The sequence below is a fragment of the Stegostoma tigrinum genome, chromosome 44, assembly GCF_030684315.1.
Source record: "Stegostoma tigrinum isolate sSteTig4 chromosome 44, sSteTig4.hap1, whole genome shotgun sequence".
In the NCBI taxonomy this organism is placed as follows: domain Eukaryota; kingdom Metazoa; phylum Chordata; class Chondrichthyes; order Orectolobiformes; family Stegostomatidae; genus Stegostoma; species Stegostoma tigrinum.
In genome coordinates, this window is record NC_081397.1 from 14,455,938 (window position 1) to 14,481,889 (window position 25,952).

The 25,952-nt window shown below is 44.5% G+C and overlaps 1 protein-coding gene across 1 annotated transcript; it reads right to left on the bottom strand.

Annotated features, from left to right (window-relative positions):
- Positions 1 to 9,193: 9,193 nt before the first annotated feature.
- LOC125449937 (immunoglobulin superfamily member 1-like) lies at positions 9,194 to 25,533 on the bottom strand. Its single transcript, XM_048525841.1, has 8 exons — positions 25,408 to 25,533; positions 21,300 to 21,323; positions 17,509 to 17,808; positions 16,543 to 16,842; positions 15,141 to 15,440; positions 13,906 to 14,205; positions 13,051 to 13,350; positions 9,194 to 11,256 (listed from the first exon to the last, which is right to left on the bottom strand). Exons 1-8 carry the CDS (start codon positions 25,469 to 25,471, stop codon positions 11,165 to 11,167), a joined length of 1,680 nt encoding a protein of 559 aa, XP_048381798.1. The 5' UTR covers positions 25,472 to 25,533; the 3' UTR covers positions 9,194 to 11,164.
- Between the last annotated feature and the right edge of the window lie 419 nt (positions 25,534 to 25,952).

Sequence of the window (25,952 nt, forward strand, 5' to 3'; positions counted from 1 at the left end):
GTTGTCACGCCTGCCTTGCTCATCTTAGCTAGCGTACCACCCTCAACCTCTTCTCTCACTCTCACTTTTGGTCCTCCATCATGCTCTCACCTACCTTGCAAGTTTAACACATCCCTGAGTAGCACGAGCAAATCTCACTGCAAAGATATTCATCCCCTTCCAATTCAAGTGGGAACTGTCCATTTTGTACAGGTCGCTTGTACCCCAGAAGGAATTACCATTGTACAGAAGTGTGAATCTTTGCCCTTCCAGCACCTCTCAGTCCCACATACAACTGCCCTGTCCTCCTATACCTACACTGGCCAGCACATCACACCAGGAGCCATCCAGATAGTGCTACACGTGAAGACCCACTTTTTAAAGGTCCAGCTTAATTTCCTACATTTTCTCCACAGAAACCCAACCCTATCTCTCTCTCTGTCATTAATACCTTCGGGTATTTTCTGTTCCCTTTAGAAATATTCTGCGAATGCCCCTTCCACTAGGGAAGCAACACACCGTCCTGATGCCTCGCTGGTAGCCATAAACAGCCCCCATCACAATCAGTAGTTTGGAACCTCTCACACCCATTGTTCCAGGAGAGCCATCCATGGCACCAGAAACCCGGTGGTCAGTGCTGCATTCCCCTGAGAGGCTATTACCCCCAGCCACATTATCCCAAACAGCTTACTTGTTGAAATAGTTACAGCCACAGAACGCTAGCTGTTTGCATCTCTGAACTTTCTAGCAGTCACCAATCTATGTGATTCTGTCTGCAACATTTCCACCATCCTGAAACTTCCATCCGTCATGGTTCCTGGTTCCTGTAAACTTCCCATTGCCTCTAACCGCAGTTCCAAACGATGTATGCCAGCTAAAAGGAGTCACAGTCAAACACACGTCCTGTCGACATGGTCTTCAAGAACATTCAAATGCTCAATGATCTCCGACATGTCACAGGGGCAGGACATCTGTCTGCTGAAAGCTATCCCTGCCTCTTTAACAATTTTACAAGGGAAGCAATTGCCTAGCTGGACGGATAACATTCTGGGGACCTGGGTTTGAATCCTACCAGGTGGTGGAATTTGAATTCCATGAATATATCTCGAATTAAGAATCTAACGGGTGACCGCGAATCCACTGTCAATTGTGGGGAAAACGCACCTGGTTCACTAATGTCCTTTGGGGAAGGCAACTTGCATCCTTACCTAGTCTGGCCTACATGTGACTCCAGGCCCACAGCAATGTGGTTGACTCTGGACTGCCCTCCCAGCAATTAGGGATGGGCAAGAAATGCCGAGCCAGTGACCTGGTCATCCAGCTAATGATTAAAGAAAGAAAAATCTGCAGACGAAAAGAATTATCTTAAAACAAACACACAAACATGCTCTAAAATTTACATTCAAACAGTCTTACTGATCAAAACGCTGCTTAGGGGAAATTAGTATAGATAATTTATATGAAAATCAAGAGACAGATATCAGTGTAAAGATAACAGAAACTCACCTTAATAGTTCCCAAATAAAAGAGAAAGAAAACATAAGATTTTTAAGTTTTAAAGTTCTTAAAACACAAGCACTTTACCTATCAGACTGTCCTCCTCGACATCAGGAAAACCAAACAGACGTTTGGACACCGCTTTGTGGAACTCGGTTCGCGACAAACGACTGCATCTCCCAGTCGCGAACCACTTCAACTCCCCCTCCCACGCCTTGGACGACATCTCCATCCTGGGCCTTCTCCAATGCCGCAACGATGCCACCCGAAGGTTGCAGGGACAGCATCTCGTATTCCGCTTGGGAACCCTGTCGCCCAATGGCAGTAATGTGGACTTCACAAGCTTCAAAATCTCCCCTTCCCCCTATCACATCCCAAAATCAGCCCAGCCCATCCCCACCTCCCTAACCTGTCCGTCCTTGCTCCCACCTACCTGCTCCTACCACATCATCCCCCATCCCCTACCTACCTACCAACCAACCAACCAACCGCCTTGGCGAGATTCGAACCTGATCCCCAGAATATTATCTGTGTTTCCCGAAATAACAGGCCAGCATTAATACCACTAGCCCATTGCCTCCTAAAGTTATGCTTCACTTTATAATACACTTGTGAAGCACCTCAAGCTGTTCAAGTATATTAACGTTGCTGAGGAAACATAAGATTTTATTTTAAATAGCTAGTTCGGCCCAGAGGAAAACATAACGCGAGTCGAATTTCATTTTTGACCTTTCAGCCTTGTAATGGTTAAATTAAATAATCAATGATATTAAGGATGTCCAATATGAAAGGGTGCGCTGGAACCCACACAGTTCATTCTCCCAAGATCTTTCAATTGGTGTCTTGGGAGAATTTCAAGACATTTAGATTGAAGTATTTTTGGGGGTCTCAGCTGAAGGAAATTGAAACTGCTTAGTGCCCTAATATAGCAGGAGCACATTTCAGATCTCTCCAATTCGGCTTATATTCCCTCACAAATTCTACAGCCCCTTTCCCCTTGCGATCATCCATGTCACCGTCTCGCTGAACATATCCTCCCCAAATGACAGCTATAGCAGCTCTCGATTCTTGTTGCATCCCGAAATCGACGATCACACTTATCACCTCAGAGTGCTCTGGGCAAGCACTTCCACTGGCTGCCGATTTCTTGAAGTTGGAATTTTGTCGTTCAACAAGTTTCTTCATTGTTGACTGGTTAGCGAGGTTAGATCGCATGGACTACAGGGAGAAGTTGCCATTCGGGTACAGAACTGGCTCAAAGATAGAAGGCTGGCAATGATGGTGGAGGTGATAACGGGAACTGAAGATGCTGGAGAATACAAGATAACAAAGTGTGGGGCTGGATGAACACAGCAGGCCAAACAGCATCTCAGGAGCACAAAAGCTGACGTTTCAGGCCTGGACCCTTCATCAGAGAGGGGGATGGGGAGAGGGAAATGGAATAAATAGGGAGAGAGGGGGAGGCGGACTGAAGATGGAGAGAAAACAAGATAGGTGGAGAGGAGAGTATAGGTGCGGAGGTAGGGAGGGGATAGGTCAGTCCAGGGAAGATGGAGAGGTCAAGGAGGCGGGATGAGGTGGTAGGTAGGAAATGGAGGTGCGGCTTGAGGTGGGAGGAAGGGATGGGTGAGAGGAAGAACAGGTTAGAGAAGCAGAGACAGGCTGAGCTGGTTTTGGGATGCAGCGGGGGGAGGGGACAAGCTGGGCTGGTTGTGTGGTGCAGTGGGGGGAGGGGAGATTTTGAAGCTTGTGAAGCCCACATTGATACCATTGGGCTGCAGGGTTGCCCATCCCCCCACTGCATCCCAAAACCAGCCCAGCCTGTCTCTGCTTCTCTAACCTGTTCTTCCTCTCACCCATCCCCATCTACCTATCTTCTTTTCTCTCCATCGTCGGTCTGCCTCCCCCTCTCTCCCTAATTATTCCAGAACCCTCCCCCCATCCCCCTCTCTGATGAAGGGTCTAGGCCCGAAAACGCCAGCTTTTGTGCTCCTGAGATGCTGCTTAGCCTGCTGTGTTCATTCAGCCCCACAATGTGTTATAATGATGGTGGAGGGTCCACTGCTTTTCAACCATTGTTTGTAAATGATTTGATTGTGAACATCAGAAGTATGGTTAGTAAGCTTGCAGGCGACACAAATATTGGAGCTGTGGTGGGCCGCGAAGTAGGCTACCTGAGAGCAAAACTGGATTTTGTTCGGAAGGTCCAATGGGCCAAGGGGTGGCAAATAGATATTAATCTAGATAAATGTGACATGCTGTAATTTGCAAAAGCAACTCAGAGCAGGATTTGTACACTAAGTGGTAAGGTCCTGGGCGAGTGTTGCTGAGCAAAGAGAACTTGGAGTGCAGGTTCATGGTTCCTTGAGAGTAGAGTGTTAGGTAGATAGGATAGTGAAGAAGGTGTTTGGTATGCTTGCTTTTATTAGTCAGTGCATTGAGCATAGGAGCTGGGAGGTTTTGCCTGTACGAGATATTGATTAGACCACTTTTGGAAGACTGAGTGCAATTCTGGTCTCCGTGCTGCAGGCAGGATGTGGTGAAACTTGGAAGGATTCAGAGAGGATTTACAAGAGTTCTGCCAGGTTCGGAGGGTTTAATCTATAGGGAGATGTGGAAAAGCCTGTGGCTATTTTCTTTGAAGTGTCTGAGGTTGCAACGGAAGGAGGAAGTGTTAGGTATCCTAAAAGACATTAAGGGGGACAAGTCCCCAGGTCCGGATGGGATCTATCCCAGGTTTCTGAGGGAAGCAAGAGAGGAAATAGCCGGGGCCTCAAAAGATATCTTAGCCGTGTCCTCAGACACGGGTGAGGTCCCGGAGGGCTGGAGACTTGCTAATGTTGTCCCCTTGTTTAAGAAGGGCAGCAAGGATAATCCAGGTAAATATCGACCGGTGAGCCTGATGTCAGTGGTAGGGAAGCTACTGAGAAGATACTGAGCACAGAATCTATTCCTATTTGGAAGAAAATGGGAAAATCAGTGATAGGCAACATGGTTTTGTGTAGGGAAGGTCATGTCTTACCAACTTAATAGAATTCTTTGAGGATGTGACAAAGTTGATTGATGAGGGAAATGCTGTAGATGTCATATACATGGACTTCAGTAAGGCATTTGATAATGCTCCCCATGGCAGGCTGATGGAGAAAGTGAGGTCACATGGGGTCCAGGGTGTGCTGACTAGATGGATAAAAAACTGGCGAGGCAGCAGGAGACAGAGGGTAGTAGTAGAAGGGAGTTTCTCAAATTGGAGACCTGTGACCAGTGGTGTTCCACAGGGATCTGTGCTGGGACCACTGTTGTTCGTGATATACGTAAATGATCTGGAGGAAGGTGTAGGTGGTCTGTTCAGCAAGTTTGCAGATGACACTAAGATTGGTGGAGTAGCAGATAGTGAAGGAGACTGTCAGAGATGACAGCAGAATATAGATAGACTGGAGAGTTGGGCAGATGGAGTTCAATCCGGGCAAATGCGAGGTGATGCATTTTGGAAGATCGAATTCAAGGGCGAACTATACAGTAAATAGAAAAGTCCTGGGGAAAATTGATGAACAGAGAGATCTGGGTGTTCAGGTCCATTGTTCCCTGAAGGTGGCAATGCAGGTCAATAGCGTGGTCAAGAAGGCATATGGCATGCTTTCCTTCATCGGACGGGGTATTGAGTACAAGAGTTGGCAGGTCATGTTACAGTTGTGTAAGACTTTAGTTCGGCCACATTTAGAATACTGTGTACAGTTCTGGTCACCACGTGACCAAAAGGATGTGGACAGTTTGGAGAGGGTGCAGGGGAGGTTTACCAGGATGTTGCCTGGTATGGAGGGTGCTAGCTACGAAGAGAGGTTGAGTAGATTAGGATTATTTTCATTAGAAAGACGGAGAGTGAGGCGGGGATCTGATTGAGGTCTACAAAATCATGAGGGAGAGAGACAGGGTGGATAGCAAGAAGCTTTTTCCAAGAGTGGGGGACTCAATTACTACGGGTCATGAGTTCAAAGTGAGAGGATGAAAGGTTAAGGGAGATATGCGTGGAAAGTTCTTTACACAGAGGGTGGTGGGTGCCTCGAATGCGTTGCCAGTGGAGGTGGTAGACGCAGACTCGTTAGCGTCTTTTAAGATATATTTGGACTGGTACATGGATGGGCAGGGAGCAAATGGACACAGACCGTTAGAAAATAGATGACAGGTTAGACAGAGGGTCTTGATCGGCACAGGCTTGGAGGGCCAAAGACCCTGTTCCTGTGCTGTGATTTTCTTTGTTCTTTGTTCTTTTGAGGTTAATAAAATCCTGAGGGGTGTGGATAGGGTGAATACCCGAGGTCTTTTTCTCCAGGGTGGCAGAGTCTACAATTAGAGGGCACGAGTTTAATTTGACAGGGGAAAGATTTAAAAGGGACTGTGGGGAAAAGTTTTCACACTGAGGGTGGTGCGTATATGGAACGAGCTGCCAGATGAAGTAATAAAGGCTGGTACAATGACAATGTTGAAAATTCATCTCTACGATTATGCAGGGTTTACAGGGATATGGGCCAAATTCTGGTAAATGGAATTAGTTGTGCTGAAGAGTCTGCTTCCAGGCTGTAGTTATCTGTAAATCTGTGACTCCATCTCGTACCTTAGACAAATGGGACGCGTTCAAACTCGATTACGATTGTCTATTTCTGGATAAAATGATCAACTTTGGCATGAATCATCAGCCTAATCTGAAATTCACTGTCCTCATTGTCACCACAAAATCCTGTCACATCACTTTTAATTCTCTCCTCCATCTCCTCTTGTTTCACCCCCATCCTCCTGTCAGTGCCAACACTGACATCACAGATTTCTCCAACTATCCTGGCAGCCTGACGCCCCATCATCTCTGCTGCCTCACCTTCAACTTCACACGTCACTCTCGACCACTTCTGAATTTTCAAACTTCAGACATATCACGGCAATATCTACACTCCTCATCTTGTTTCCATTCAACTACGTTAGACCACAAGCTGGAGATCCCAAGCTCCCTCTTCAAATCTCGTTATGACCCAGTTTCCTGACAGCATCTCATGCAACAGCAGTCTATCTGTTGTTACAAAGTTGTGGAGCTGGATGAACACGGCAGGCTAAGCAGCATCTCAGGAGCACAAAAGCTGACGTTTCGGGCCTATACCCTTCATCGACCACCCTGCTGCCACTGGCGCCCACTCTGCCGACTGTGGTTGGGCCGTAATAATTTGCCCAAAGTGTTCGGGCGTGTGTATTAGGTGGTTTATTGGGGGATGGATCTGGGCAAGATGTTCAAAGTGTTGGTGTCAACTTGTTTCCAACATGTAGGGATTATTTGATTTATGATCAAAGACATCTCCCAACCTTCTGATATAATAAAATGTGAGGCTGGATGAACACAGCAGGCCAAGCAGCATCTCAGGAGCACAAAAGCTGACGTTTCGGGCCTAGACCCTTCATCAGAGAGGGGGATGGGGTGAGGGTTCTGGAATAAATAGGGAGAGAGGGGGAGGCGGACCGAAGATGGAGAGTAAAAAAGATAGGTGGAGAGAGTATAGGTGGGGAGGTAGGGAGGGGATAGGTCAGTCCAGGGAAGATGGACAGGTCAAGGAGGTGAGATGAGGTTAGTAGGTAGATGGGGGTGCGGCTTGGGGTGGGAGGAAGAGATGGGTGAGAGGAAGAACCGGTTAGGGAGGCAGAGACAGGTTGGACTGGTTTTGGGATGCAGTGGGTAGGGGGGAAGAGCTGGGCTGGTTGTGTGGTGCGGTGGGGGGAGGAGACAAACTGGGCTGGTTTAGGGATGCAGTAGGGGAAGGGGAGATTTTGAAACTGGTGAAGTCCACATTGATACCATTAGGCTGCAGGGTTCCCAGGCGGAATATGAGTTGCTGTTCCTGCAACCTTCGGGTGGCATCATTGTGGCAGTGCAGGAGGCCCATGATGGACATGTCATCTAGAGAATGGGAGGGGGAGTGCAAATGGTTTGCGACTGGGAGGTGCAGTTGTTTGTTGCGAACTGAGTGCAGGTGTTCTGCAAAGCGGTCTCCAAGCCTCCGCTTGGTTTCCCCAATGTAGAAGAAGCCACACCGGGTACAATGGATGCAGTATCCCACATTGGCAGATGTGCAGGTGAACCTCTGCTTAATGTGGAATGTCATCTTGGGGCCTGGGATAGGGGTGAGGGAGGATGTGTGAGGGCAAGTGTAGCATTTCCTGCGGTTGCAGGGGAAGGTGCCGAGTGTGGTGGGGTTGGAGGGCAGTGTGGAGCGAACAAGGGAGTCACGGAGAGAGTGGTCTCTCCGGAAAGCAGACAGGGGTGGGGATGGAAAAATGTCTTGGGTGGTGGGGCCGGATTGTAAATGGCGAAAGTGTCGGAGGATGATGCGTTGTATCCGGAGGTTGGTAGGGTGGTGTGTGAGAACGAGGGGGATCCTCTTTGGGCGGTTGTGGCGGGGGCGGGGTGTGAGGGATGTGTTGCGGGAAATACCGGAGATGCGGTCAAGGGCGTTCTCGATCACTGTGGGGGGAAAGTTGCGGTCCTTAAAGAGCTTGGACATCTGGGATGTGCGGGAGTGGAATGTCTTATCGTGGGAGCAGATGCGGCGGAGGTGGAGGAATTGGGAATAGGGGATGGAATTTTTGCAGGAGGGTGGGTGGGAGGAGGTGTATCCTAGGTAGCTGTGGGAGTCGGTCCATCATGGGCCTCCTGCACTGCCACAATGATGCCACCCGAAGGTTGCAGGAACAGCAACTCATATTCCGCCTGGGAACCCTGCAGCCTAATAGTATCAATGTGGACTTCACCAGTTTCAAAATCTCCCCTTCCCCTACTGCATCCCTAAACCAGCCCAGTTCGTCCCCTCCCCCCACTACACCACACAACCAGCCCAGCTCTTCCCCCCCACCCACTGCATCCCAAAACCAGTCCAACCTGTCTCTGCCTCCCTAACCGGTTCTTCCTCTCACCCATCCCTTCCTCCCACCCCAAGCCGCACCCCCAGCTACCTACTAACCTCATCCCACCTCCTTGACCTGTCCGTCTTCCCTGGACTGACCTATCCCCTCCCTACCTCCCCACCTATACTCTCTCCACTTATCTTCTTTTCTCTCCATCTTCAGTCCGCCTCCCCCTCTCTCCCTATTTATTCCAGTTCCCTCTCCCCATCCCCCTCTCTGATGAAGGGTCTAGGCCCGAAACGTCAGCTTTTGTGCTCCTGAGATGCTGCTTGGCCTGCTGTGTTCATCCAGCCTCACATTTTATTATCTTGGAATTCTCCAGCATCTGCAGTTCCCATTATCTCCCGACCTTCTGATACCCACTTCTGTCGGACAGCAGGCACAAAAGCTTTTAATCGTTATGAATAGAATCAGTAACAGCTTTTTCCTACTACTGAGGTTTTTCAATGGACCACTTAATGTTATTGTTGATCTTTCTCTACTCCTTGTCAGCAGTAACACTGTATCCTGTAGCCTGTTCTGTTATTCCGTGGCACTTGTATTGTATGATCTGCATGCAAACCACGTTAGTCAACGCGCTTCATTGTGCCATGTACATGTGACAATGATAAATGAGATACTTTTGCGATTTGAATAACAAGGGGGCAAGTCTCTGAACAAGCTCAACAGAGACATTTCACTGGATTTTAACAAAGGAGCATCAATGTTTAACGGACAAAAAAGAAACTACATCACATCAAAGAATAACCTCTTGAAACGAAATCAACACAGGCATCAGAAATACAATTTCATCGCTTTTATCTTCAACAACATATGCACAAATAAAGATTCATTCTATATCGACTGTAAAGCTGTTATATTTCAGTTGAAAGGCTGCATTTCTTTTAAAGACAGGTGTTAAAAAACAATAAACGAATGGTCACTCAATACGAAACTTTAACTCTGATTCTCTCCATAGATACTGCCAGAACTGTTGAACATTACCAGAAAATTCTATTTGCGTCTCAAAATATAGAGGGTGTCGAAGGACTATCAAGGAATTTGCATAGGAAATGAAAGTTTTGGATGGTGGAAAGTCCAACAAATTGAAAAGAAAACACACGATGAAAAGAGGTAGTCGCCTGCAGCACAGGAAAAATTAAAATTCGTTTAGGGCATCGAGTCTGCACAAATATATAATCGTTATTAAGAAAAAGAAATGAGTGTATATTTCTCGAAACAGATATCTATTCATGCATTATCCACAGTGCAGCGATCATTTCTTCCAATATAACATAAAACATCAGTAAACTAAATTGTCAAAATGGAAAGTAAATTATTGCCTGCTTAGCAAGTGATACCATGCCAAAACTCAATATGACTTTCGTCGAGCATGCAGCTCCTGACAAGTAGAGCAAATGTTCCCCAGGGCGCAGCTTTTCTGCTCATACAGTCCACCCGTTGGCCACTTCCTATTCAACTTTGTGATGTCAATGAAATGGTGCGAGTTTCAGATCTATTTTATGGGCCTTTTACAAATAACAGCATATCCTGCAATAATGAAACGCCAACAAAAATCGCCACTAAAATGTTTCTGCTCTGTTTCAGAGCCTCTTCCAGGAATGCATTTTCATTTGCTGCCATTATATTGAGATTCCAGGTCATGCTGTCGGGAGAGGAAATGAGCCCAGTTTGAATGTCTGGTTCATGGTGATTGCAGGTCGTGCAAACGGTGTTTTGGCGTCTTGTCTGCGAGAATGGCAAGGAACTGCACAGTTCTGTTAATGGGCATTTATCTTTTTTTTTATTATTTTAGCGTGGGAGTCGACATGTGAACTCTATTTCGTAACTCCACCACAACCCCCGAACAGTCATTTGGCGAGTCATTCAATTTTAGCTTGTGTCATTCACATAACATGATTCTACTATGAAACTGACAAATTTGCTGGATGGGAACGGAAAGATGGTACCTATTAATTCAATCAATATGTCTGCATTCACTGTTTGTGAGGGGGCAAACGTAACGTCACGGTGACCCCACAATGGCACAAGGAAAGGATTTCCTGGAATTTGGCTCAGTGGAAGCGCAGGGATGGCGAGATGATTGCAAGTCCGAATGGTGCAGTATTGGTAGGGAGCTTGCAGGCTTGTTTTCTGCTCCAATGTGCCTTTATCCTCGTCCATTCAACTGGAAGTACCCGTGGATTTGCAGTGGACCTTAAACATGGGTGCACGCTGCTGGTACTCAGTGCTGTGAAGTCAGGGTTAAGGAGCCGTACCTATTCTGGCCAGTTGGGAATTGTTGATCAGACTCGTGTCTTGCCTTTTGTGGAAAAGAGAGAGGCTGAGGGGTTTTCGGGGGGGGTGAGCTACTCAATGAGTTTTCCTAGCCTCTGACCTTCTCTTACAGCCCTTGCATTTATATAGCCAGTTCAGTTCATTGCCCATTCAACAGTAAAGTCCAGGATGTTTATTGCAGGACATGAGGCGATGGCAAAGCCTTTGAAAACTAATGTGCGGAAATAGCCTCTTAGTGGAGAGCTCCCTTGTTCATCATTTATCCAGATTATGTGCTCCTTTAATGAAAATATTTGATGCGTGAATGAATCTTTAGCAGCAGGATTGAACGCAGTTGGCATTTGATTACTGAGAGAATGCTGTTCATTTGCTCAATTAGGTGAACTTTGCTACAGATTCATAACTGACCTTATTCTGTTAAAGAAAAAGAGCTCCTAGGCAATATCTGTGTTAATGGTGTAAGTCTGGAATGGGTTTATTCTGTTAGCAGGATAACTAAAATTCCAAGCAGTAGGAAGCCAAGCAGATACGAAGAACTTAAACACACATTGGATGCTCCATTGTCATCTATAAAAATGCGAAGAGAGAGAAAAAAGGTTAACAGAGATTTCTCTTACACACCGAAAATGGTAAGTGGTCTTCCCAAATTTCCTTCCACTCCCCCATGGTCCCCGACCCATTTGAAATCACTTTTATAGTTCATACAAATGTCATCCTCATGTTCAGATTACTGCATGCGCCTCCTCCTTCTGTCTGAATCGGCCAACATGGAGATAGGGGGTGAGGGTCAAAGTGGGCCCATTTGAATCGGAGACTAAAAAGTGTGGGGCTGTAGGAACCTGCAGATAGAAGGTGGGGTCGAAGACTAATCGCATTTCTTTTTTGAAACGTAAGAATGAAAACTGTCGAGTTTGGAGGAAATATAAAGCAATAGAGGGAGGCAGGGAAATTGGGTTACTTGGAATGGAGATGAAAAATGCAAGGTCTGAAAGATGCTATAGAGTTAGCGAAGCTTTGAGGGGACAATGGAGATACTTGAGCATATGATCAGCATTTATGAAATTGAGATTTCAGATCTTGCAAAAATACATGTAAAGCAATGGGAGGAATAAAAAAATAAGATGCAGAAAATGTTTGCAAAGTGACAAGAGTTTAGGTGAGGGGGAATGTTGAAATTTGAACTGGAGAATGAGAATTGTTGAGGATTTAAGAAGAAATACATTAAGTGTTGGAGACGATGTAACTTTCTAAAATAAAAAGAGTAGAATCTTAATATCTTGACCTTGCTGGACCCAGAGCTGTTAATGTTATTGATCAAAGGGAAAGGTTTTTTCTTGTCTATAAAATGTTGCAATTTTGTGCAGCAGGATAGGGGAAACTGAAGACTACACAGCACGTTGGATGCGAGCCCATCCAGGCAGTGATACAATGGTTATGCAGAGATGAAAAAGAAATATACAAATGAGGACATCAACAGCTGAAGAACAAAGATAAGAACAAAGCCGGCTAAATTTTTTGCAGTTGAATAGTTGGTACTGAATAGCCCAGGGAGCTATAATCAGAAACTTTCATCTCAGGGGTCGGAAAACAGTGACTTTTGGATATCGCACGAGAAGAAAAGAAATTCCATGCTTTCCTTCATCGGATGGGGTATTGAGTACAAGAGTTGGCAGGTCATGTTACAGTTGTATAAGATTTTGGTTTGGCCACATTTAGAACACTGTGTACAGTTCTGGTCGCCACATTACCAAAAGGATGTGGACAGTTTGGAGAGGGTGCAGGGGAGGTTCACCAGAATGTTGCCTGGTATGGAGGGTGCTAGCTATGAAGAGTGGTTGAGTAGATTAGGATTATTTTCATTAGAAAGACGGAGATTGAGGGGGGACCTGATTGAGGTCTACAAAATCATGAGGGGTATAGACAGAGTGGATAGCAAGATGCTTTTTCCCAGAGTGGGGGACTCAATTACTAGGGGTCATGAGTTCAAAGTAAGAGGATGAAAGGTTAAGGGAGATATGTGTGGAAAGTTCTTTACACAGAGGGTAGTGGGTGCCTGGAACACGTTGCCAGCGGAGGTGGTTGATGCAGACACGATAGGGTCTTTTAAGATGTATCTGGACAGGTACTTGGATGGGCAGGGAGCAAAGGGATACACACCGTTAGAAAATATATGACAGGTTTGACAGAGGGTCTCGATCAGCACAGGCTTGGAGGGCCGAAGGGCCTGTTCCTGTGCTGTCATTTTCTTCGTTCTTTGTTCGAAGAATGACGCGCTTAGACAGGGTGAGCGGAGTCCACTTCAGAGTATGTATTGAATTGATGAGAACACGTCAGATCATGGTACTAGTCATTGCCACTCACCTCTCACCGTTACCTGCAACGATTCACTGGCTGGTGAATGATACTTGCTTCCTTTTACTTTTCTCGCATATTTGCAGCTGTACTTCCAAGTCCCGACCCTTGTATTGCCACCAATGGAGAAAGACGTTGATTGAGTGAAACCTTGCACAGGTCGTGACCATTTACTCTTGCCATCCTGGTAGAAATTAAACCAACCACCAGCCTCCAGAATGGACCCCGAGCAGGTCAAACGAAACATTTTCCCTCTACTGACCACCCCGGATGGTGGGTCCACAGAAATGATTGCCTTGGGCAAATCATCTGAAATTGGAAAGAGACAGAGTTTAATGGATGAATTTACTTTGGTGGGCTCTCTGACTCAGATAATGTTAGGTTCTGAGGCAAATATGGGATAGCTTTGGATCAATAGTGTGGATTAACAAGCTTTATAATATTCTGATGAAATTTTCACAGACCAAAAATCCTTCATCTGCGTTGACATCCCCATACGTCTGTTTGGAAGTACAGATGGAGTCCTGCAATGTTGAAGATTACTGCAGAAACACTAAAGCTCCATCAACCAGGCACACTGAACGCCGGGCCAATACTGAGAGAATGCTGCACTGTCGGAGGGCACTATACGTACAATAAGACTTAAGCTCAGAAATGCTTTCCTTTCTGAGCAGAGAGGGGCAAATTCCTTATCTAACCAAACCAACCAACAAAGGGAGCAGTGCTGCTCATCGAACTTGTAAACACACTATCAGCTGTGACATCGCGATAAATGCATTTAGATTAAGAAGCTATTACAGGTGTTAATTGTGGGCCATAAAGTTAGATGGCCCATAGATATAAAATAATGACGGTCGTGCTCACCAGTTATATTGATCTTCATAAAGTCACTGAGGGATGATTCATAATCTTCTCCCTTCACAGTTGCTACAAACTTGCAACTGTATTCCCCTGTATCCATTAGCTCAAGGTCTGTCAAATTGTAGGTGGCTGACAGTTCAGAATCTGACAGATTCCGTGCATCAACGGGTTTCTTTTCATGCTTCTTGTACAAAAGGGAAGTGTGGCAGGGATAGCTGCTGCTACACTTGATCTGAACACACTCGCCCACAGTGACAACGCCAGAAGCTGGCACGACTGATACCATTGGCCTTGGGAGCTCGTCTGTAATGAACAAAAAGTGAGATCACAGGAAAACACAGGAAATTTGATTCCAGCCATTATTAAGCATGCACATAATTCCTAATATGAACACACTTAGACTACACAAATACTTCTTTTGGTTGCATTACAAACTGTTAAACAGATGTTAAAACTGTAAGATAACATTGTACATCTCGTTGAAATAGTCCTGGATCCAGCCTCGCAACGGGGCATGTTGACTAAATTGTGTCAGTGATAACGGGAACTGCAGATGCTGGAGAATCCAAGATAATAAAGTGTGAAGCTGGATGAACACAGCAGGCCAAGCAGCATCTCAGGAGCACAAAAGCTGACGTTTCGGGCCTGGACCCTTCATCAGAGAGCCGAAACGTCAGCTTTTGTGCTCCTGAGATGCTGCTTGGCCTGCTGTGTTCATCCAGCTTCACACTTTATTATCATGTTGACTAAATGTTCAGGCAGCCTGTGAATAATTGTGAGATCCCAGTCTCTGCGTTGTCAAAAATTAATAGAGTGGAAGCTAAAAATCTGCAATTGTTGAAATTGCGCGTGGAACAGCTTGGGCCGAGAGCTGAAACGACTTCAAGAGTGCGAAGTGACTAAAATGCCTTCAGATTCACAAAAATTGGCCACTGATCAGGCAGGAACTGAATTGACACCGTGCAACCTTACGCCGGCACGAGGTCAACGAACAGCTTCCTGGAAACCACGCAGAAAGATGGAGCTGAGATAATCGTTGCAGGGAAATCTCAGGGCTTCCAATGTTTCAAGACTATGCAAAGACGCCATCATGCTGTACAATGAGCAACTAATGAAAGCCATTCTGAAAATGTGAACATGCAGATCATGGAATTCGGATTGATTAGTTAGAAAATACAGCAAATTAGGAATTTTGTGAAAATACGAAGCAAAGATACTTCAATGATCATGTCACTCACCAGTTACACTGATCTTCACAAAGTCACTGCGTAACGTTTCATACATTTCTCCACCTGCCATTTTCATAAAACTGCAGCTGAGCTCTCCAGTATCATTGGGTACAAGGTCCGAAATGGCGAAGGTAACTGACCAGTTGGAGCCTGAGGCGTTCTGCGTATCAATAGGCTCGTTGACATGTTTCCTGTATAGAAGGCAGCTGAGGCTCGGAGAGCTGGCGTTGCAGGTAATATGAACTCGTCCGCCCACATTGACCATAGCAGACGATGGCTCTATGTGTATCATTGGTTTTGAAATGTCATCTAGAACGAATTAAGTTCAAGCAGCATTTCACTTTTTTTTCAAAGCAATGGAAACAGTTGTGATATAGAAATATGGAAACATAGAAAATAAGTGTGACAGCAGGTCGAGACTGCACTGCCATTCAATAGGATCATGGCTGATCATGCATTCTCAGCATCCCATTCCTACACTATCCCATTACCCCTTGAGCCCTTTAGCTGAAAGGGCCACTTCCCAGCTCCCTCTTGAATATACCTAATGAATTGGCCGCAGCAGCGGCAGACAATTCCAGAGGTTCACAACTTTCTGAGTGAATAAATTCTTCTTCATCTCAGTCATGAGCAGCTCACCCCTTATTCTTAGACCATAGCTCCTTGTTCTGGACTTCCTCAACATTTGGAACAGTCTTCCAGCATCTGGCCTGCCCAGTTACATCAGAGTTTGATATGTTTCTATGAAGTGTCCCCTCATTCTTCAAAAAGAAACAAGTTTTGAGCAAACAGTGGGCAAGTGGGGTTTGGCTGTACGTTAAGAGCTTCGACTCCAAGTTGGGATTCACAGAAAACTAATCCAGGGACTGGTCTACCAGTCATTTTCCCAAAACCCCTCACCCCACACAAACACACACACGCACACACACGATTTTCTCATCATGGGAAAGAACTTCTCTTAATCGACTCTTGCAAAGACTTGAAACATATTCCAAGTTTCAGTGAGATAGATAATACTTTGTCTCGATGACCAAGAACGCTGACTAGTCGATGAACATTTTCCTCATATTACATCGTTCAGCTGAACCACAGAATGGTTGTCTCATTAGAGAGAGGGAGACCACAGGTGGTGGTCTGACCTGACGGCCGCTACACTTCAGGGGAAAGGAAAGCCAGGGAAGAGGAATATTCATGTCAAACTCGGCTGCTGTAGAAATTGAACCTATGTTATTAGCAAAACTGCGTATCACAAGCCAACTGTCCAGAAAATTAAGTTTGTTAATCTCCAACACAACTGGAAGCACGCAAGGCATTTTAGCAGATAAGCACAATGAAACAGTTCGTCCTCTACAACAGTTGGAATATTGTGAGTATGGTGAGACCAATGTCATTTCAACAACACAATACTCACACGTAACATTCAAATGAACAGTGTCACTTCGGGGTGAAATGTATTTCATGCCTTTTAATGTTTTCTCAAAGCCACAGCTGTATTCTCCACTATCCAGCGTTTCAAGTTCTTCAATAGTGAAGCTTACTGTCTGCTCTGAGCCAGAGATATTCTTGGTAAATATAGCAATTCTGCTACTATTTTTGTACAAGTGGGCGGTGTGGCATGGGTAGCTACCGGTGCAATTAATGCGAACTTGGGCCCCCACTGTCACCACACCTGAGGCCGGCTCCAAAGAGATTGTGGGTTTCGGAATCACATCTGCAATGAAACCATCAGACAGGAAGAAAATCAAACTCACCACCAACTTACACGACCAGGTAAAGCAGAACTTAAGATATGCCTGAAAACGGGGCAGGGAAAGTTCAGAGATAATGGGAACTGCAGATGCTGGGGAATCCGAGAGAACAAAGTGTGGAGTTGGATGAACACAGCACGCCCAGCAGCATCTCAGGAGCACAATGGTAGCAGGAATGGCGCAGGTTTTTTCTGATGATGAGATTTGGCAAGATGGTCGCTTTAAAGAAGGGAAGGCTTGGTGGTACGTCTTATGGAGATGTTCAGGGTCAAGAAACGTCGGTGTGGAGCGATAAATGGGAATGTTTCCCATTGATTGGACATTTGGTATTGGAAGGTGGCACAGAGTATAGGTGGCATGCAAAGGAAGCAGAGCTGGCATTGAAGAATGTGTGGGATGAATATGGAAAGTGACTTAGATCCAATGGTACGTTTCAAAAGTATATGCGAATACTTTGTTGAAAAACAAGTAGAGAGGGGTTGTAGGTGCAAATTGGAGGAGGAGGGTGATTTGGGAAGACAAAATTTAAAGAAACAACCCAAATGAATTGTTGGATATCCTCCACTGTGGTATATTCATTTATCGTTACTAATGATATTCCATTCAGAATGTGGTTTATTGCTTCTTACCTGTTATAGTTAATTTCAGAGGCTGACTGAGAGGTGAATATGCCCAGGTTTTGTTGTTATCGAAGAATTTTTGATATTTGCAGGTGTAGGAATTGAGACCTATTGATTTTACGCTCTCCACATTCTTAAAGGACACATTGTGGCTCACTTGACTCCAAAATGAGATTCTTTGCGTGTAGTTCTTGTAGAAGTCAACATTGCAGCGCGTGAGAGGGAAATGGCAACTCAGCAAAAATTCCTCTCCTGGCAGGATTACTTTCAACGGCGTGTCCACAGTCATGGTTGGCTGGGGTAATTCAACTGAAAGATAAACACAACGTCAAACCTGGCAGGCATGATGATAACCATCCGTCTGCCAACTGCATCTGCAACCTCCTCCACGCAAAATGCTGAACTAAAGATCTAGCGGGAAGTAGAGCACATTGTGCTGGTGTTGAGCAGAGAATGCAGATGCTTCCATTCCGAAACGAACGCCGAAAACCTTGGAGAAAGCGAACGGTGAAGCGAGAAACCGAGGATATGTTGGGCTCCTTTTCTGGTCTCTCCACTACGAAAATGTTCTCCTGTATTTTCTAAGATGGTTACTGAGACCGTAAATGATTGAAATGTGCACTGATTCCAATAAAGTGTAAGAACAAAGCAGACTTTCAAACCTGTATTTTTATCGATGCCAGCCATTGGGCTTCCACTTGAATCCGCTTCAAAAGAGCAGAATGCATGCAAGAAGGAAATAATTAAGAGCACAAATTCAACACGTTCCAACAAAAGGAAACATCAAACATTGTGAACACAGGATATTGAGGGATGCACAGTACTGGATTAAGAGAAGAGTAGGAGGCTTGTAGAAGATGCTGAGTGCTCAGAACAGCAAAAGGCCCAGATAATTATCGAATGTGCACGAGGTAATTCGAACATGATACTGGGAGAGCTAAAATGTTATACGATAGACACGGACAGGTACAAAAAGAGGAAATTCCAAAATCTTTTACAGGTTATGTTCAGTGTAAAAGAATGCCGAGAGAGTAAAGACAAAGCCCCATCAAGAGTCTCATGATTAGCTCAGGGAGCAAAAGGAGCTCTAAATAGATTCCTTGTACTGATGGAGATCTTACGGTATTGAAATCAAGGGGCAGATCTGCGATATTAAATAATATTAGAGTGGACAGTGAGGGCGTTCTGAGCGGTCTGGCAGGCTTAAAGATGAAAAAATAATAATAATCTAGGACAGACTGAAATGTATCGCACTTTGATGAGTGAGGCACACATAAAACTTTTAGTTGCTGTCTAGCCAAGGGAGTGATACAGGAGAACCGGAGGGCGGTCAAAGTGGCCCCAACATACAAGAGAAGACATAATTAAAGAGACTGCTATAGGCTAGTGAGTCCAATCTCAGTGATAGGGAACTGTTGGAACTAATACTGAGAAGCAGAATTGCTCTGCATTTGGAGATGACCAGTTGTGGTAATGAGGGGAAATACCTTTTATATAGTTTTCAGGGAAACATCGTGTTTCGACAAGACTCTCTATCAGAGACTCTTAATGAAGGTAAGAGCACATGTGATGCAAAGAGATTTAGCAAAATTGACCCACAAAATTAGCCGAATTGCAGGAAACCCCAGAATATGATAGTTCAAGGGTGTTTTTCTTCCGATTTGAAGACAAAGTCAGGAAGTCCCACTGGGGTCAATGCTGGGGCTTCAGATGTTTGCAGAAATGATTTACACTTCTGTGTAAGATAGATGATCAATATTTTCGCAGGCGATGAAACAAATGGAGGGATTCTAAAAGTTGAGGATATAGCCTTAGTTTAAAGACAGATATACACAGGCAGGTCAAATGGGCTGATCACTGATAAATTGAATTCAATGCAGAAAAAAAAAGAATGAGGGCATACTCTTGGCGTGGCAAAGAAGGTGCGGAATATATGTTGAGCTGTACAACCATGGAGAAAATAAAAGCAATGATTAGATAGGCAACGGTCTGCCTCAACACTGACGCTTAAAGGATCAAGGCAAGCGGATTAGTTGTTAAAGAAGCAGATGGCACAATTTATTTTGTTGGCAGAGGCCCAGAATTTTGAGAAATAAAAAGTTGATTCGGCAACGGTTAGAATATTACGCACTGCTGTGAAATCCACATTTCAGGAGGACGTGATAGCACTGGAGATGGGTCAGAGATGTTTAAAAAGGCGTTGCTGGGCCTGGAGAGTTTCGGTTATGAGAGAGAATGGGCAGATTGGGTTCGATTGCCATATAGCAGAGAGGGGATATGATTAACATCTGGCAAATTATAAGGGACATAAATAGGACATGCAAATGGACAGTCCTGGCTGCAAGCTGCAATGTCATGATTTCTGTTCATATTAAACCAATATAATTGAGGATTATTTCGGTTTTATCCGCAATGTTCACAATAACCTATTCCTAGTTCGCAGTACAGTGCAATATTAACAAATTTTGTTGACAAATTCACAACACTTGCAATCGATCAGGTGAAATGCAAACAGATTAATGACCCCATCAGTTAGAGCACAGTGGATAAATTTTACTGGACGAGCATTGATATTGAGCGGAAAATAAACAGTTTTTTAACAGCTGAGAATCAACAAGTGCAATGGAAGAAAAAAAATCCAAAGAGTTGCCAGATGTACAATGACCCAACTGGCCTCTGCTGTCGTTCACCAGAGGTTAACACCACAGTCGTTTGGAATTCAGGGATTTCTTTACTCCATTGAGGTTCGTCTGACAGTAGACAGGAAGTACGAACTGTTAACGGAACACTTTTTTTCTGCTTTTTGGAATGCAAACAAGGATTGGACGGCTGAAAGCTCGAATAAGCCTGGAGCAATATTTAAAACAAAATAAAATAAAACTTCCTGCCCAGCGACTTCTTTTCGGAAATTGAGCATTGGCAGTGCAATTACTAGGGGCTACTGCAGTTTCTTTGATTCCATTTGGAATAGAAACACTAAACTGAGGATTCGTCTCATGGAGGCTAAAATTTCAGCCGAATTTAGTAACATTTTTGGTCGGGGGAGTCGGGGAAGCAGAGAGCTATGTGGAAAATACGCAAACATGGGATTGAACAGTGCAGAAAATGTCCCTCTGCCGATCAAGACTCAATCGCTGAAAGTAAAGCATAACTACGTCAGGATAATAAAATGTGAGGCTGGATGAACACAGCAGGCCCAGCAGCATCTCAGGAGCACAAAAGCTGACGTTTCGGGCCTAGGCGTCAGCCTTTGTGCTCCTGAGATGCTGCTTGGCCTGCTGTGTTCATCCAGCCTCACACTTTATTATCTTGGAATTCTCCAGCATCTGCAGTTCCCATTATCACATAACTACGCCAGTTTCACTTTCCAGCACTTCAGCCCACAGCTTTGCATGTTATGAACGTAAGTGCTCGTTCAAGTACATTTTAAGAATTGTGAGACCACCACTGCGAACGACACTCGCAGGCAATGCATTCCAGATCCCTTCCATGCCCTGGGTGAAGTAAATCTTCTCACGTCCCCTTTAAACCCATTGTGTTTCATTCAAAACTTGCAGTTCCTTAGCATCAACGCTTAAACTGCGGGGAACCGCCGCGTCATATTTCCTTACCCTCCGTTATTTTAGGTACAGCTTGGTCTATATGCTTAAAGGAACCCAAGTCGCCATTGAATATAATTATATTTTGTTCAAGGGTTTTGATCTGAGCTGCCTGTTTTGGATTTTGATTTGTCAATACTTAAACATGTTCAACAAACATAAGGACTAATAAAACACCCATAGAAAATATGTGTTACTTACTATCTTGAGCATCTAGCGAAACTCCTGCAATAGATCACGCAGAAAAAAAAGTACATCAGTGAGAGCTTAGTTCGAATTGTTTGGATAAACCTGGCTATTCAAGAATTGATGCTAAGGCATATTTCTGATCTTTGTTTATTTAAGAGTGAAAGCAGCAAGTTAGTGCATTTTAATGCAGCGAGCCAGTACGTGTTTGAACTGCACTGCGTGAAATTCTGTGAAGTATATTCATTCGAGGGTTTCACGGAAAAAAGTGTATAGGTGTGAAAGCGGCGAAAATGAGAATTGAAGAAACAATGGGATTACTTTAATAAGCTTTTCTTTTTCAAATGCGCAAGTTACACGAAATTGGGGAGTGGGCTCTATATACTGCTGTGTCAATATTTAATACTGCGATAAAGCGAAGAACTGTAGAAAGTGAAGTCCTCAAACAAAAGCACCATCTTCTGGAGAACCTTGGCAGATCTGGCAGCGTGTGAGGAGACAAAACAGAGGCAAAATTTCCTGCCCAGTGACTTCTCTTCAGAAATCAACCAATGCTGCGATAGTTATACAGGCTGTCTAAACAACAAACAACGCAGTGCACTCTTAACTCGCTGAATTTGTTGTCAAAATCAATTCAAATGAATATTAGCCAGTAGTGTAAACAGAGAAGGATTCCACATAAAGTGGTACATATTTTCTGTAAAAACAAGGTAGTGCCCCAAAATGAAATGGCTCAGGCGAAAAAAAAAGGATCATCCTCATCAAACATCTTTGAACTTTCTCCCAATACTTTCCCTCGATAAGGAAGCAAATAGTTTCTCACAGTTCTTCAGATGTTGTCGCACCAGCATCTTCAACTGTTGCACTAAGACCTCCCCAACCCTCACACTCCAACTCACTTAAAACAAGGGCCAATATTCTATGTGCCTCTTTAAGTACGTGCTCGTTTTCTGTTAGCTGTATACAAGTGCTTGCCGATTTCTGCAGATATTCTTTTATCTCTCTCCAGGTAAACGACACTTTGGTCGTTTGCTCCGCCTTCAAAAATCAGCAACCTCACGACTTTCCAAATTCCAGTCTATTTGGTGAAGTTTTTAACCCATTTATCAACATATTGCGGTAAACTGCATTCCTTTGGCAGATTTCATTTCACCGATTCTGGACTTTTCTGCAAACTTGACTGCAGTACATTCAGGGTCTAGGCCCGAAACGTCAGCTTTTGGGCTCCCTGAGATGCTGCTTGACCTGCTGTGTTCATCCAGCTCCACACTTTGTTGTCTTCCATGAAATTCTGTTTTTATTTTAAGAACAGCATATTTTAAAATGTTCAGCTCTGGTTGCAGGATGGAATCAAAGATAGTTCTAACAACCAGATAGTCAGCTAGTTGCAAGATTAGAAAAATGGGTGAACAGTAGAATGGTGGGGGAGCTGACCCAAGCACTGAATTTACAGCTGTTACTTCTCAGTGTTAGATGATCGCGAATACAGATAACTTAATTTCAAGAAGTCGCTTACTTTTATAAGTTCAATGCCATTGTGTAAACGAGGCATGGAAATTGAAAGCCCTTAAAGCAGAGAAATTCTGAGCTTTAAATCATATTTGAAAGGATCTGTTCTGATTTTGGCGTTTCGAAAGGAACTGGAAAATAAATCTACAAAGGTTGTAGAAATGTTAAAAAAGGAAGAGCGTTGAGTGCTCAATACGAAACAAACTGAAATAAAACAACTAGCCACTGGGGAGAAGGAAATAGAGGACGGAGGGAGAGAGAGGGAGAGAGAAGTGATTTCATATGTTCTGACTGGGTGTCGTGTTGTGCGGAGGAATCAATGAAAATAATTATATGAACAAAATACTTTTTTTTCCATATGTAAATAGAAATTCTATTTTGGCAAAGATATTTGAAATAAATGAACTAAAATGCTGTCAGGTGGAAATGGGTTTCGTCAGACACTTAACAGGAATAGCAGTGTGCTGGGTCCCTTTAAGGCTATAACGCAAACTACATTTAAGATTAAATATCGGGTTTTTTGGGACGAGTGCGTCGAAACAAAAAAACATAAAGTATATTTTCTTCACACACCAGGCACTGTTAAAATTGCAACATTATAGGACGTGGCTGGAGCAATATGGTCTGGAAGAGGGTGAAATTGAAATTCTGCAGGATGGTCTACAAAATGCGTCTGTTCAGCTATTCCGTCCTTGAACACAGGGGTTTACTGTCTAATAGTATCAACTAACGAGAAAGACAAATGATCGTGCGAGCTACTGGAAGCGGAATGGTGGATAAAAGCGGAAGAAACGTCTTGCTGAGAGCCATTTGGAACTCTGCCGAGAGCGCAATACCGTTGCCCTTTTGTGGTCCTTATAAATGGAGAACGTATTTCATTTTAAAGTGTTTCAGGAAGGTTTCGGTGTGGAAAAAAGGAAAACTACTTTGCTTAGAGTAAAATGTTCAGCCGGACTAAACCTTGGAATTGAAGTCTTGAAAAATGACCAGTGAAGATATTTTTCCCTAAGACAAGCCAGAGACTATTTCCCAGGTCAGAAATGGCTAACACGAGGGGTCATAGTTTTAAGCTGGTTGGAGGAAAGTATAGAGGGTATGTCAGAGGCGGGTTCTTTACACAGAGAGTTGTGAGAGCATGGAATGCGTTGCCAGCAGCAGTTGTGGAAGCAAGGTCATTGGGGACATTTAAGAGACTGCTGGACATGCATATGGTCACAGAAATTTGAGGATGCATACATGAGGATCAATGGTCGGCACAACATTGTGGGCTGAAGGGCCTGTTCTGTGCTGTACTGTTCTATGTTCTATGTTCTATAACAAAGTGTGGAGCGTGTGCTCCTAAGATGCTGCTTGGCCTGCTGTGTTCATCCAGCTCCACACTTTATTCTCTCGGATTCTCCAGCATCTGCAGTTCCCGTTATCTCTAAGATGCATAAACCTTTCCTGGAGAGATTTCTCATGGGACCTGATGAGGGGTTATTTCAGATCTCCCTCTCGTGGCTGAATCTCGAATTAAGACAGGGCCAGTTGAGAATGGATTCTCTCCCATTCTAGATGGAACTGAGGAGGAATCTCAATTTTGATGGCTGCCGATCTTTGGAAACCTTCAAACTAAACAACGGGTGTTTCTTCATTCAGAGTTGAGTAGATGATTAATTTTCAAAGGAGTTGATGCCTCTGATGAAAATGCAGCCAAGTGGGACAGCGGATATATCTTTCTTAAGCCATCAACATGCTGTATCGAGGCAAATGCTCAATGGTCTGAAATATTGCTCCGGCGCTTATTTCTTACATTATCATTTGGAAGAGAACTGTCAGCACCGATCGGGTAGGTGCCAACTCGTGCGTCATGAAGCAAGATTATGGTAATTGCTAATGTGGAAACTTGATTTTCAGAAATGTTGCAAAATTGCAATTTCAACACTGCATCTAAACTCTCCTCACACACTATTACATTTTAACACTGAATCCACTTTCTCACAGCCTCTCCTTATGCCTTCTCATATGACTTCCAGAGCCAAAGTATAAGGCATTTGCTGTGCGTATTTAAACTTTACTTTTCGTTCAGGAAACGAACGTATTCTCGCTCATTGAAAGTCCAACAAGTGACTGCGGTGCAAACTGAAACAGAAATTGCTCAAACGGGGCAAGTGGGCGAAACTTTGATAAACCAACAGTCGGAAAGACGAGAAGGAAAGAGGGGAAATGAAATGGATAGGCAGAAGAGAGACCACGAGACGGGGGGGGGGGGGTGGGGGTGGTGGTGCTCATCATCATGGGGATACAGGATGAGAATGCTACGAACACTGGCAAGCTACAGGGGCCCGTAACGCTAATGACCAGTAAAGGACCCCGTGGAGGAAGTCGAACAGAGTGTATGAGTGCTTCAGGGGATTAACCAGACGGAGAAAGGGCTGAAGGGGTGAGGAGGCGGCGGGGGGGGGGGGGGGGGGGTCGCCGCACAATTGCAGTATTGAAAACAGTGAATGCCCAGATGGAAGATCTGTAATTGACATCTTTCCACCAAGGATTTATAATGAAAACTATTAAAAATCCGATGGGCACTTTTTCTCTCTCTGTGTTTAAATAAAGAACGAAGCGAAATGGCACTTACCAAACATAAGCAGAATTGATAAGACTGCCATCTGGAGAAAGGGTTTCGGACAATAAGCCTGCATTGCGAAGCAGTAACACCGTTAGCTGTTCATCTGACTGAGAGCACAACTTCAAGAGGCAGTAAAGAAAGGAAGAAAGGAAATGACTGGCTTTGGTGTGACGCAGCAGAGCTTGTGAATGAAAATAAATGGTTAAAGATGTTGCTAAAACGAATAGGGACGCAGTGATAGGTTCCTGGAGGGGCAAGAAAGATATGTCTCACACGGCATAACACGCACAATCAGCTCTATCAACCCCAGGAGCAATCGAAATGGAGAGATCAACCGTTACCCCCTGCGGCAACTGATTCCCCATTTTCTTTCTGATCATCCCTCCCACTCCCACCAAGTCCTCTTCCAATCCACCGCCCCCCACCCCACCCCACCAGCACCCATCCCACGCCAGTGATCACATGCACAATGGCTCACAAAAAAATTGTAAGTCGGAGACAGTGCTAACTTTCATTTGTTGCTACTATCTTCCTCCCCAATAGAAACACACTCG

Bases quoted from the DNA above. Each gene is read 5' to 3' on its own strand.
- LOC125449937 (XM_048525841.1), bottom strand. From the start codon at position 25,471: ATGCAGGCTTATTGTCCGAAACCCTTTCTCCAGATGGCAGTCTTATCA. The intron at 13,351-13,905 runs GTGAGCACGACC...TTCCAATTTCAG, and splicing joins TATGAAGATCAATATAACTG to ATGATTTGCCCAAGGCAATC. The intron at 11,257-13,050 runs GTGAGTGGCAAT...GCATTTTTATAG, and splicing joins GTTGCAGGTAACGGTGAGAG to ATGACAATGGAGCATCCAAT.